The sequence below is a fragment of the Dendropsophus ebraccatus genome, chromosome 1, assembly GCF_027789765.1.
Source record: "Dendropsophus ebraccatus isolate aDenEbr1 chromosome 1, aDenEbr1.pat, whole genome shotgun sequence".
Classification (NCBI taxonomy): Eukaryota; Metazoa; Chordata; class Amphibia; order Anura; family Hylidae; genus Dendropsophus; species Dendropsophus ebraccatus.
Window position 1 is genome coordinate 164121801 of NC_091454.1, and position 15274 is coordinate 164137074.

At 40.4% G+C, this 15274-nt stretch overlaps 1 protein-coding gene across 1 annotated transcript in view; it reads left to right on the top strand.

Annotated features, from left to right (window-relative positions):
- Positions 1 to 391: 391 nt before the first annotated feature.
- The window catches only part of PDE8A (phosphodiesterase 8A), a 189145-nt gene continuing 174262 nt past the window's right edge, over positions 392 to 15274 (top strand). The window contains exons 1-2 of the mRNA XM_069983555.1: positions 392 to 489; positions 3520 to 3838. Of these exons, the coding sequence (XP_069839656.1) occupies positions 3776 to 3838 (63 nt within the window). The 5' untranslated portion in view covers positions 392 to 489; positions 3520 to 3775. The remainder of the gene's footprint in view (positions 490 to 3519; positions 3839 to 15274) is intronic.

Sequence of the window (15274 nt, forward strand, 5' to 3'; positions counted from 1 at the left end):
GAGATCGGGGCTGCGGGGGGGCGATCGGGCGCCCGGGGCTGCGGGGGGGCGATCGGGCGGTCGGGGCTGCGGGCGGCTGGCTGGAGCATATACTTCACCTGGTCCCCGCTCCGGCTTGCTGAAGACATCGGGAACCGCCGGAGCCGGGATCAGGTGAAGTATCAGCTCCGGCGGCCGGGGGGTTAATGGGGAGGGCCGCAGACAAACTCGCAGCAGGGATGTACATCCCTGCTGCGTGTTTGTCTGCCATTAAAAGCATAGGGCCGGGATCAGCAGCGAGTCTCGCTGCAAAAACGCAGCATGGAGACTCGCTGCAGATCCGGCAAGTGGGTTTGTAACCTTAGACAGCATCCTTGTGCTGAAGGGCAACAGTGACAGTTGGACCCAACGGACCTGGTGAGACATCTCCATCAAGTGTAGCCTGAGAGCCAGAGTGGGCCAGCAAGAGTGCTGCCGCAGGATGAACTATATACCGTAGCAGTAGCTGAGGTAGAGCAACTATATCCCTTTCCAGTTTTGGTTTACCTACTTCCTATAATCTATTGGTTTGTTCAGCTTCCACTACTAACGAGAAAAGACATTTTGACATACATTTTGTTGTAAAGAATCTGGATTAAAGGGCTGCTGTATTCAGGTTTAGGTCTAGTTGGACTGTACCAGAAGCCATAGGAAGTACTTCCTCTAAAATTGTGCTGAATCTTATTTTCAATATCTCATCCACTTTGCTTTAAACTGTAAATGTATGTGTATCTGCAACCCATGTTTCTCTCCTTAGGGTATGTTCACAGGTGACGGATATGCTGCCTGTCTGCTTTTGATTTTGACTATTAGGCTAGGTTCATGCACAGAAAAAATAAAAACACTATACAACAGTAATTTTGAGTAAAAATTAAACAATGAACATCTGTGTTTTTTGAAGGTCGTAATTAATAAGCATGTTCATAATTTGGATAGTCATAATCAATTATAGAATCAAAATATTCTGTACAGTATGTTTCCGCTGACTTCAATTGGGCGCATTATTAGGCTATGTTCACACAACATAACTTTTGTATTAATCAAGGCTGTTGGTGCCGATTTGTAACAATGGCCGTGATTATTACAAAAGTTACGTTGCACTGCAGTTTGAGGGAATCCTGGCCAGAGTGTATACACATAGGGGGAGATTTATCAAAGGGTGTAAAATTTAGACTGGTGCAAACTACCCACAACAACCAATCACAGCTCAGCTTTAGGCAGTGCTGAAAGGAAAGCTGAGCTGTAATTGGTTGCTGTGGGCAGTTTGCACCAGTCTAAATTTTACACCCTTTGATAAATCTCCCCCATAGTATACACTCTGGCCGGGATCCCTAGTGGCCCCCCAAAAAACTGGCATGTCAGTTTTGTGCAGCCGCTATTCATTGAATAGTGGCCGCACAACACTTACAGCTCACACAATGGAGAGTGCGGCTCTGGTCACACTCTCCATTGTCGGCTATGGTGAATTGGGATGCGGGCACACACGGATGCGCCCCCATTCCAATTCAGCACAAATAAAGATCATTCAGCCGGTACTGCAGCACAGAACGGCCGGTGTTTCACGTAGTGTGGACCCGGCCTTATATTGATATTAAAGTTATAGCCGTACTTTGCTTTTTTTCATTGTGTGTAAATAATCATGTTCATTACTAGTTATCAAATTACCTCAAAATACATTGTGTAAACATAGCCTTAGGCCAGTTTCACACATACCGCATAACACAGCGGATTTTACGCTGCAAGTTCAACAGTGAAATCTGCTGCATTGCTCTGTCCTCTGATTTTCTATGAATCTACATTTAGAATGTAGCCCCTGCCCACTTAACCCACAGCTTACCTTTCCATGCTCCAGCTTGCTTCTCTGGCTCCCATCTCCCTGGTGTCCTGCTCAGCCAATCAGTGTGCTGTCCCACCACAGCCACTGATTGGCTGAGCAGAACTTCAGTGACCCAGGAGTCGGAGAAGCAACCAGGAACGTGGACAGATGTCACTGTGGAACTCACAGTGGGAAATCCGCTACAATATGGTACATGTAAAGCTAGCCTTTAGGTACGTTCACATGCAGTAGATTTGCTGCTGATTTTCTGCAACTGATCTGCAGCAGATCCAAACTTATTTTGAATCCATTCATTTGATTTGGTGCCATTTTCTGCAACCAATCCGCAGCATGTGATCATACCCAACTCCATCAACTTCAACATCATAAGATCCCCTACTAAATGCTTTGTCCGCTACTTCCGCAAACTGACTCATCTCAGCAGTCACAGCCCCTTTGGCCAATCACTGGCTCGCGGCATTGTCCTGCTTCAGTAAGCAATAGGCAATAGCAATAGTCCATCTCAGAAGTAGCAGCCAGAGCTTTCAGCAGGAGGACCCCCTAGACATCACAGGAGGACCCCCTAGACCAGTGATTTTCAACCTTTTTTGAGCCGCGGCACACTTTTTATCCTTAAAAAATCCCGGGGCACACCACCAACCAAAATGGTACAAAATGACACTATAACAGTACATATTATACATATAGTTAATAATATAGATTCTAAATGTATTTATACTAACTCAGTGTGAAACCTGGGTCTGTTTTCTTCTCCCCCCTGTTCTTCTCTCCTGTGCTTCTCTCCACTGCTTCTCTCCTGTGCTTCTCTCCCCCATGCTTCTCTCCTGTGCTTCTCTCCCCCGTGCTTCTCTCCACCATACTTCTCCCCCTGCTTCTCTCCTGTGCTTCTCTCCACCAAACTTCTCTCTCCCCTGCTTCTCCCCCATCCCCAGGTTTCTCTCCCCCATTGTTTTCTCCTGTTTCACAGGGGCACCATAGTTTGGGGAACTTTCCCTGCGGCACACCCGACCATGTGTCGCGGCACACTAGTGTGCCACGGCACACTGGTTGAAAATCACTGCCCTAGACATCACAGGAGGACCCCTGAGGGAGCAGGATAGGTGAGAATAGGCTGTTTATTATTTTCTCTGCAACTCCAGCAATATCTAATAAAAAATATGACTGCCCAGAGTGCCCCTTTAACTTATTACCGTGCAGCAACTATCCCGATCTTCTTTGTTTTCTTTCGGAACCTTTCTAGAAAACCTTTTCTAGAAATATAAATATTATCTAGAAGTTAGAAATAATTATAAATCATCTTATACAGTGTATAGGGTTCAATGTCTGCCGCCAGTATTGATAGTATACTGGATGTATTTCACAGCAAGAAGTCCAGGTTCACAGTCCAACAAGTGAGACACTCCTCCATAAAAGTGACTTGTAAACATTAGACAGCCCTCATCCATATACAAAGTGAGGGGAATGACTGCAGAGATAAGCGAGCACACTGCAGGTAACACGCTGAATAGGAGCTGCTGACTTTATTGCCACAGTGACGTGAGATCTGGTTGCCTGGTGACCTTGCCTCTGGTTTTATGATCTAGACTAGCTATGAGAGAAGAAGGAGTGGCTTCAGAATTGAATTAACACTGGTCTGTCAAGTTTTTTTTTTTTTTCTTCCTCAGAGTCTTGAATTTGTCTTCTTGCTGCTCTGTTGATGTGGAATACCCTGCACTTACCTCCCTCCTCCCCTGCCTCCTGCCACAGGACTTATCAGGGCACTGGTGCTTGGTGGCAGCAGGTTGCTAATAGCTGTAATGTAGAATGGAGCAAGGGATGCCAGCGTCACTGCTTTTCTAGGCATGAGCCTACACAACTGTGACTAAATGCCAGAGGAATAATCCCTGCAGTATTATTAGCTGCAAGCACAACAACATCACTATGGAGTGGAAGAAGATGAAAAGTTTAGGAGGCAGCAGATTCCTTAATGGTCCCAAGCATCAGGTAAGGATCAATATTACTCTCCTATTGTTTCCGTTTGCGTTTAATTTCTGCAGCGAGATGATACACTGGTGCGTAATCTGTTTATAGGTAATGCCATCTGCTTCCTGTACTGTGTCATTTAATATTGATAATAAAAAAGAGGCCAGTTTTTTATCCGCTGCTGTACTGACTATTTATTGTATTACCCATGATTTATATAGCGCCAACATATTCCGCAGTGCTATATAAAGAATGCATTCTATTGCAACAGTCCTTGGCTCCAGAAGGGCTAAGATTCTCATAAGACTATGTCAGGCACCAGTATACTTGTTAGGACCAGCTTCAATAGGAAGCCAGTTACATAGGCAGACTATGATAGAAACCTACTGCCCCAAGGCTGTGTGGGATTAGCCAATAACATTTCACGAGAAGTTATTTAGCCCAGGTGATGAAGAATAATGAACAAGCATAGTAAAACGCATTGTAATAGTTTGTTCCTTTACTATTGATAGCTTATGTGAGTGGGCTGTAGGCTGTACATGCTATGCTGCTTGTGTGGATTGGAGACGGCATGGTAATAATAACAAGGCAGCTGTACGGAATGAAAGGATTTATTTTTAATGCTCAGATCTCCACAGTTAAGATCTTGACAAGAGGATCTGCCAGCACAGTGTGGTAGGTGCTTGGAAACCTTTGGAAGTCAACAGTGATCCTAAAGCTGTAATTTGGGAGGTCATATGAGTGCACTTAGAGGACAGAAAGATGGGATAAGTATGGGTTTCCCAGCAGCAATGTGGAATGGCAGACCATGCTGGCTTTTAAGATGAAGTCCACCTAGAGACCAAAGCTGCGCTAAGTAACACTGTAATTACCGACTCAAACAAATATGTCGAATTTTATCTTGAAAGATGATAACACGTTGCTGAGAAGCAAAATCATTTGTCATCTTTAGTGGTGCGTATAGAAACGTAGTCACAGCTTCTAAGCATCTTAAGAAGATGAGTAGTGTGATTTTCTTCTGGTAGGGAAAGGAATCACATTTCAGAAATGATGCAAATTGTACCTGCGGATCTGTGCAGGTAAAAGCTACAGCGAGTATAGGACCAGGATGGATGAGGTTTTACAAATCTCAGCCGTATGGTACAGAAATTCTTAAATCTGAAGCGCATCAATTTCTATTGCATGTGTTACTGTGGATTTCGTCTCTTTTAATTTGCGGTTGTGGGGGGTGGGGGGGGTGTAGGTTTTGTTCATTCCTAAGAGGAATCCATACTAAAATCCTTAGGTAAGATGCAGATACAGCACAGATTTTGTCAAAGTCTGAAGAGGATTTGCAGCAGAGAAAGTGAACCTACTCTACATATGTAACTGTCAAAATTGACAATAGTCTTCTAAAGTTTTATACAAAATGTTTATATAAAGGATAGTCACCATCACTGTCATTATGTTTCTATCTACACCAGTGCTTTCCAGTGTGACCCCAGCAACAACCAGATACCCATGCCCCTTCCAAACTGTGTATATTTCATTTAGACTTGCAGAGCATCTTGGGTCAAACATATTAATAGTGTCATAATAACACTTGCTCTAACAATAGTGGCAGGCAGTAGGCTTATAGTATATCTAATAGATGTAAGACTTTCTATTGCACCAAAGGTCTGAGCCTTGAGTGAGGCAGAAACTAGTGCATCTCTGCATGCCCTTATGGCACCTCTCAGACTCATGTGTTAGAATTGCCTGGCCCTAGCAACCCTTTAAAATCCATAAAAACTTATATACACACTGTCCCTGGTTGCAAATATGGAATCAGTAATTTTTATTCAATGAAATAAAACAGGGATGGGGAACCTTCAGCCCTTCAGCTGTTGCAAAACTACAATTCCCATCATGCCTGGATAGCCGAAGCTAAAGCTTCGGCTATCCAGGCATGATGGGAATTGTAGTTGTGCAACAGCTGGAGGGCCGAAGGTTCCTCATGCCTGAAATAAAGGAAGACTTCTCTAACAGATCTGCATGTAAAGAACAAAACTAATCATTTGTTATTAGGTCTGTGCTTGGTCATCCCGACAGTTCTAGTCTCTTCCCTCTACTGAACCAATCATATTTGGTGGAATAAAAGAAAGATTCCAATAGAAAACAAGTAAATTCCTTTTATGAGTTTTTTATATTGGCTCACGAGTGTACATGCCAAAGGGGTGAATGTGGTACCCTAAGCTTTTGTTGCAGACTTCTTCCTCATTCGCTGCTGCATATACTCTTTTTTTTTTTTCTTTTCAATATTTTATTGGTTTTCGGCATTGTAACAAAAATTAATATATTGTACAGTATCTCATGCATCACATTATGAGAGGATGTTAGTTACTTAACAACATAAGACAAAAGAAAAATTACATTTCTGTAGTGTAAAAGTCAGACATAAACTGCATATACTCTTTGTTATCAAGCTTTGTTAACCGTGTTATAAGTCAGCTGGTTCTGCTGTGCTGGCACTATTGCAGACTGGGTCTGGTATGCAGGTACTGTTGTAGATCATTTACTATGAGCAATGCTTTACTAATAGTATCGTCTTGCGACATAGCAGAATTTATCATCATCTTGTTATTACTTGGTTCAAATTTCTTTAGAGGAAATCTTGAGAACTGCTGCAGTAGCGACAAAAGTTTAAAGCTATTGAGATTAATGCCATTAGTGTTTTACTAACTACTCTATTTTTGCCAAGTGTGAACATGGCCGAAATCTGTCTGGATGAAGGATGAAACATCTATGCATTTAACCACATGTTAACACTTTGACAAAAAAGGTGCAAGGTGATAGGAGATTTCAATATATTGCAATACAGAAGTATTGCAGTATAATACCATAAAAGAAAAAAGTCATAATTGCTGTTTTCGGTCACTTTACCTCAAATAAATAAATAAATAAAATTACTAAAAACTCATATCTACCCCAAAAAAGTATCAGTAAAAATTACAGCTCACCCTGCACAGAATAAGCTCTCACACAGATCCAGAGATGGAAAAATAATAAAGTTATGGCTTATAGAATATGGAGCTGCAAAGCAATTTTTAAGCTGTACAAAACATATTAAAAATAACTAGAATTGTACTGACAGAAAGAAGTAAATATTTAAAAAACAAACAACAAAATAGGAAGAATTGTATGTTTACTTTTGCACAAGTATTTATTTTTTATTTATTTATTTTTAATTTCTAAATATGGTAAAATTATTGGCGCCATAAAATACAACTTGCAAAAGGACGTTGGTTGACCTCAGGAAGATCAACCAAAACAGTGCAGAGACATCATCACGTGTCTCGATCTCAGTGTACTCTAGAACATTGCCCACTGGGAAATCATATATGCAAAAGAACACTGCAGAGACACCATCACGTGTCTCGACGTCAGTGAACTAGCCAGACCTTCCTCCGGGAAGGAACAACCAAGCCAAGAAATGTCTCCAATCAAGGAAACCACCCAAGCAAGGTATCCATCCACATACAGCTGTTTCGGGGTATTTGTCCCTCATCAGTGTGGAGTAGGATTCTGGCTAGTGGGAGCAATGCCTAGTAAGTGCATGCAAAAGGACGCTGGTTTCCCTTAGGGACATCAACCAAAACACCACCAAAACATCAACCAAAACACCATCACGTGTCTTGACGTCAGTGTATTCTAGAACATTGCCCCCTGGAAAATTAAATATGCAAAAGAATACTGCAGAGACACCATCACATGTCTCAACGTCAATGAACTAGCCAGACCTTCCTCCAGGAAGGAACAACCAAGCCAAGGAAGTAGGGTCTGGCTAGTTCACTGATGTGAACCAGCAATAACTGTGCAATAAATCAAACCTTTTGACAACAAATAAAAGACACCCCGAGTGCGGACACTTTTAGAGGGATCCTGTTTTCATGCCTCATCCGTGTGATATCCAATTGTCCTTCAGGCAGAGACCTCCCTTGTGAAGGGGAGGCCGGTAGCTGGCGTAGTCATTTAAAAGTATGCTTTCTCTGAAACCCTACATTGGCGGTTTGATCAGAGAAAACATCCCAATGTGAGGCACTGGATGCAACTGCACTTTAATGACTTATATGGTCTTCAGAGACTGTGTAGGGCTAGTATCTACTACTGTATGGTGGGATATTGGCCTATATACACCCCCACACACACACACACACACACACACATACACACATATTCATATGTGTATGCTCCTGTCTGTATGTGATATTCTTGAGTCACAGTAAAGTGTTGCAGTATTATGTGGGTCTTGTAAAGTAGTATGATTGATAAAATTGGTCATTATATGGTCCTGATGAATCACCACCACTGCACAGTGAATGGAGCGGGCTGCTTGCGACAAGTTCCCTGTGCATTGCGGCCACTTAACAGCTGATCATCGGAGGTACCTGGTCTCAGCATCCTGCCGATTAGTGATTGATAACCTGTCCTATCATCAATTTGTATTAAACTCATTAATCGCATGCTACTGTATGTAGGTGCGTGTATTTCTCTGTGTGGTGCTTATACTTACTAAATTGAGTTGTTTTTAAAAAATTTTTTTTTTTTAATAATCATTGTATATCATTATATATATATATATATATATATATATATATATATATACTGTATATAAACACATATATATATATATATATATATATATATATATATATAACACAAACTGCATGTAAATTAATGGATAAAAGTCATCTGGGAATAGAACAATCCTGAATACTCCTGCCCAGTAGCCCTTAAACATTCCCTTCCTAGCTACACTGACATCCCACAGGCCATCAAACATTATTATAAGCCAACTCTTGCTGAACAACAATGAAACAGATTTTTAGAAAAACAAACACATTTTGTCTGTGGACTTCATGGGGGGAGGAATTATTAAGAAAAAGAAGAAAGTACTTGTACAGGAAAGGATTGTTTCAGGCTGACGGCAGAAGTGCACTGCTTCATTTCACACTGTGGCCCTCTGTGTGCCTTCCTTTCATGTCTTCTGGTTCATTCCCAGGCAAATGTTCCGCTTTCATCAGGAGGAAGCACTGTCTGAGTACTGCACATGAAAGCATTGTATGAGTAGATAAGGGGTTACTGCATCACTTATGTAAAATTCTTCAAATATTGTGACAACACAGTAAATGCAAAAGAAGTAAAAGTGTGTAGTGTAATCCCAAATCCTAAAGATGGATTGTGTGCTGAAATGCCATTTTCTCACCGGTTTTATTTTCACAGAAAATTACAGCCATTATTGTGTGTGAACATAGCCATAGACTATATTCACACACCATCTTTTTTTTGCCCATTCAAGTCCAAATATCATTTTTTAATGGTGTACGTCATTTGTACATTCACAGCTGTAATGGGGGCCATCATATGGCCATAAAAAGATGGTGTATAAACATAGTCTAAAGCTGATAGAAATATGTTTTTATTTATTAATCATCTCAATTAGTAAAATCCATAAAATACACAATACACTTTACTGGGATGAAGCTTTGGGTAGCAAAACACATGTTGGGCGATCCAAAGGGCCCCAACGGTGCGAGGAGTGAGGCATCAGAGGCTTGGTTTGTTCCTTTAATATATTTTTGGGCTCTGGTCTAACCTTTTTGCTTATTATCAGTACGCGTTTGGCGTTCACACAACGTATGAAACCGGCTGTTCCGTGACCCCGGCCGGGTCACAGAACGGCCAGTCTCTGGCCGGATGAGCTCGTGCGCCAGCATCAGAGCTTACCATAACACACAGTGAACTGACAGGTGTTTCTGCACAGTGTGAACTGACAGGTGTTTCTGCGGCCGGAATTCACTGAATTCCGGCCACAGAAAACTGACCTGTCAGTTTTTTCCCGGCGGCGTATGGGATCCCGGCCGGAGCGTATACGATGGGATCTGGCCGGGATCCCATTGCAAATAAGGCATTGTTCCACACCGCAAAACTACGGCCGTAGTTCTGCGGCGAGAGCTACGGCCGAAGTTTTACGTTGTGTGAACATAACCTTTACCTGTTACCATTACTATATATGTATGGGTTACTGAATTTATTTTTATTTATATAGGGTCTGTATTGCATACCCTATTGTGATTAAAAGATTACCCCATATATGACCATATTACCTTTGTGACTACCGGTAACCTCATTTTGTGTGATATTTATATACATACTGCAATAACATTGATGCTAAGCCCCTGCAATCAAGTGTGTGCCCCTGGCTTTTTTTCTATGCATCTGTGCATGTCCCAGTGAAGTGTATTGTGTATTTTATGGATTTTACTAATTGAGTGGATTGATAAAGACATATTTTCATACAATATTGTTTTGTTAATCATTATGTAGGTTATGTATTTGGGATTTTGTTGATTAGCTATTTCATTATTGGAAAGGGTTTTTGCTAGAATATTGGGTGTGTGTAAAGCTGATAAAAGTGGATGATTTCAATCCTCCCCCCCCCCACAAAAAAAAAAAAAAAAACAACCAACAATCATTTTAGGCGATGGTTAACTGACTATTATCATCTGAAAAGAAGTCAGCCATGTTGGAAATGTTTTGGTGATAGACAAAAGAGCATTCTTTCATTTGGAAATAAACTCAGAATGTTCCAAGAATATTTCCAGAAAGATGGTTTATTCTTTACCAAGTAACATCAATTGTTAATGCAAAAAAAAAAGGTTAGTGGAGTCTCATTAAAGAGTCTCAAAACACAGGACTAGCCAGATAACCCTCTGGGAAGGGCGCAGCCAAGGGATGGCTCCTGTAAGGAAACCACCAAAACCACCATATTAAGTGCCCCCTTTAGTCAATATCCTACTCTAAGTCTAAGGATATGACTAGGGAAATACCCAAGCCAGGTATCCATCCATTGACAGCTGTTTCGGGTTGTTGCCCCTTATCAGTGTGGAGTAGGATTCTTGCTAGGTGGAAGCAATGCCTAGTAGACCACCATGGTAAACTGATCACTGATCTCATTGAGACCTGCTAAAAAATACACTGTAGGCTGCTAGTAAAAGTGCTAAACCCGGTGAAAACCTAGGTGCATTGCCCCCTGGGAAAATTTAACTGCCAATATGGACTAAAATATGTATAGCGGTGTCTGGGAAACAATCTTTCATCAGGTAATAATTTGTTGAAGGGTGGCCGGTAGCTCACACAATGCATTTAATAATGGTCGCTGTATTTTACTTTAGTAGTCTTGGCACTATGAGGCAATGACCACACAACATTTTTTTGGCAGTTTGATGAGTTGTTTTTTTATGGAAATCATTTCATGGCCAAATAATGTTCATTATTTCAAAATTATTTGGCTATGAAGTGACGGCCGTCAAAAAATTGGTCATCAAACGGCTAAAAAAGACATTGTGTGGTCATGGCCTATGGCAGTATTCTGTAATCTAGAAGTATAAGAAGGAGTCATCAGAACATGCAGAAGGGCGCACCAAGGGGTAAATGCACAGTAGCAGGGTGCAAGGTGTTTTATTGTTATTCTCTGACAGACAAGTGGTTTTATGACTGGAACAAAGCTAGGAGCTCAATGTCAGACGCATCATCACTAAAATGAATCTACCACCAATATTCATTACTTAAAGCACAAATATTAAACTGAATTTAGGCTTAGTATAAGTAATGTGAAAAATAGTTTTATAGTTTATAAAAAGGTCTATGTAAATTGAGGTCAGAGCTTCCAAAGACTATGTTCACACAACGTCAATAAAACAGAAAGCCCACTTTTATTACCTTGAGTGGAGGGTTTTCTCCACAACTGTCTTTTGTAAACTTCTATAAATAAAAAATCAAATCAAATATATTTTTTAAAGAAAAGAGAAAAGGCGTCCGCTTCTTCTATTTAAAAGACGTCAGTTATTGCCGCAATTTAATAGATTTCAATCCAGCGCACTGAAGTCTATGGAATGACGGACGTCCAATGCACACAGTGTATTACATAACATACGTTGCCTTTTTCAGATGTCTATTGCAAACAGTGGGCATTATTTTTTTTGTTGTTCACAAACAGTTTTTCTTTTTTCACCATCCTTTCACCATTTTTACTATTACAATCAATGGACTTTTCAATTAAAGACACATCCAAAGGCCAATTAGTAACCCAAACTAGTATAATGTACCAACAGCCATCATTGCACTGACGGGCGGCCAGACAGCGAAATGCCGTCCGTGATTTTAGACTCAAAACAGACATCATTTTAAACGGAGCTGAAAAAACATTGTGTGAACATAGCCTTGGTATAAGTTATGTGAAAAATAGTTTTATAGTTTATAAAAAGGTCTTTGTAAATCAAGGCCAGATCTTCCAAACGCAGCATCCTTTTTGTTTTGCTCTGGCAATCTTTTTATACCGTAATCTCGGATGACTACACCACCAAATTTGACTTGGCTGATTTTGGGTTCACACAATGTTTTTGAGGTGAAAATAAGGCCACTTTTGGTCATTATGGTCATAAATCATTTTTTATGAAGGAAAATTTTTGCCTTAAAACTTGTGTGAAAATAACCTTTAAGTGCACCATCAGTGGTTTTTAAAGATCCACAATAAAAAAATCTGCTGATCAATATATAGTAAAAATACTATATATTCATGTTACTGGAGCTGGAACCAATAACAAAATTCAAGCAATCTAATTGTAAGACTACAGGGTTGTCAGCCTGCATTCTGCTGGTGGATCTGAAGACAGATTGCTGTAGAAGAAGTTTTCGTTGGCACCTTGGGACAGAAGTTGCTGAGAAATTCCCTGCAGCTTCCCATTCTTTTATTGAATTTCTGAAGCTGCTACAAATGTCAACATCTCTAGACCTTTTTGGGTGCAGAACAAGTGATTGGTAGTATTTTGGTATCTTTTATAAAGTATATATTTCAGGCTTATATGTTCGACCACATTCTCTTTAATTATAGGCAGCACAATCTCATCTCACAATACACTCTCCATCTGCACATGATTCATTGTATCTGGCATGTCTTTCCATTTTGTGCCAGCTGATGGTGCGGTGCACAGATTTTACTTTTTGCTGATTACCATCCACTTTCATGTTTCTCTCTTTTGCCAGAATTATTTTTGCCTTGATTAAAACTCATATCTTGTATAGAAAACTGGGGAGTAAACAGAATACGCAATACATCAGGCAGACTGGTAAAGAACTAAATTTCTGCCATATTTCCTTTATTTCCTTTATTCCATATATTCCTTTATATGTTGTATAGAATTTAGAAGATCCCACAGCAATTTTTTTTTTTTTAAACCCCTTGCCTCCGCAGCCTGTTTTGGCCTTAATGCCCAGGGCCTATTTTTCAAATCTGACCTGTCTCTCTTTATGTAGTGATAACTCTGCGGTGCTTTTAACGATCGCGGTTATTATTGTGGTATACTTTGGTTGATACATTCAGTAGTTTAAAAAAAAACAACACAACATTTGTGCAAAAACTTGAAAAATTTACGTTTCTATATATTCAAAATTCTCTTTTCTTAAAGAAAGATAGTTATGTCACATAAACTAATTATTACTGCAACATCTACAACATGTCTACTTTATGGTGACGTCATTTGGTGAATGTCCTTTTACTGTTTAGGATGTTTGAAATTTTGCAGCAATTTTTCAGATTTTCAGGAAAATTTTTAATTCTGATTTTATTACGGACCAGTTCAGTTCTGAAGTGGATTTGTGGGGCCTGTATGTTAGTTACCCCCATAAATCCCTCAACTGTAAAAACTGCACCCCTCAGAGTATTCAAAGTAGCAGTTCATAAGTTTATTAACCCCTTAGGTGGTTTGCAGAAATGTAACCAAGTTGTAGGGGAAATTTTATATTTAGATATTTTTTTTTGGGGGGGGGGCAGATATTCCATTTTAATCCATTTTCCCCTTCTAACACAGCAAATACTAACTGAGAAATAGAACTCAATATTTATTCTGCTTATTCCAATGTTTTAAAAAATCCCCCATATGTGGCTGTAGTGCGTCACCTGACTCAACCACAGACCTTAGACATGACAGAGACCTGGTGAATTTTGGGGCCGTTTTTTATTTCATTTTTTTCTTCCATTATACCATGTCACAGTTTTCCATCGGTACCATTCTGGGGGACACCCTGATTATTTTTTATTTATTTTTTTATGAGGTGGTATGAATAAAAAACACAATTTAGCAGCTGTTTTTCATTATTTTTTTGTACACCCTTTACTATACGTTACATATGACATGTTATTATTATTCGTCAGGTTGGTATGATTACAGTGATATCCATTTTATATAGCTTTTCGCCAATAGAGTTATGTGAGGGCTTTTTTTTGCGGCATAAGTTTTTAGTGGTACACGTTGACTTTTTTTCTATATTTTTAGGGGGCGGGATTAACAAAAAAATGTCATTTTGGTTAGTTTTTTGTTCATTTTTTTACGGCGTTAATCGGGCGGGATAATTAATGTAATGTCTTAAAAGACATGGTCATTACGGACGCGGCAATACCAAATATATGTATCTCATTTATATGGGATCATTTACAAAAGTGTTACTTTTTCAGGTACATATATAATACATTACAGCATATGATCTGTGCTGCAATGTATTATATAGTAGGGGCCTGATCGTTCTAACCATAGCAGCACAGACGCACTGGGCAGCGTCTGGGTTGCCATGGGATCATTCTAACCATAGCAGCCCATATGCACTGGGCAGCGTCTGGGTTGCCATGTGATTGCACGGTTCCGGGGGGTGAGGGGTGAAAGGGGTCGGAGGGAGCGGATCTCCCGGCGGATGCCTCATAGATATTGCGGTCCCATAGACCGCAGCACCTATGGGGTTAACTGCCTGGGGGGAGCGCTGCTCCCCTCCGGGCAGGGGCAGCAGGAGGAGGCTGTGTGAGACAGCCTGCTTCTACTGCCTGATCACCACTAGGGACAGCAGGGGGAGGCAGGGACAACATGACATTCCAGGAACATCATGTGGGAACTACCTGCTTTACATGACGTTCCTGGAACATAATTTTGTGGCAAGGGGTTAAACAATAACTACAAAGTCAGGGTCATTATTAAAGTACAAAATAATTGAGTGATATAGTATAATGCAAACACATTACAAAACAAAGTGCAATGGTAAAGAATATCAACTGCAATATCAATTGACAAAACTGTAATCACCTTAATCATGATGTAACCCAGTATACAGAGCTTCCAGCAGACCAAAAACAGAAGAGAGAAGTTAAAAAAAGGGAAGGGCACACTTGCGAATGACAGTACGTTTAGATATGACTTGGGCACAACGGAGACAAAGGAGGAGAGGATAATTCTTTTCAATGTCTATTGCACAAGGGGAATTCTCCCTAGGGCTGTTGTGAGAATTTAATCCACCTATCCCAGATCTTGTGGAACTAGTCTCAACATTTGTTTGAACACTTTTAGGCTATGTTCACACAACATCTTTTTTTGCCTGTTTCATGGCTGTTCTTAG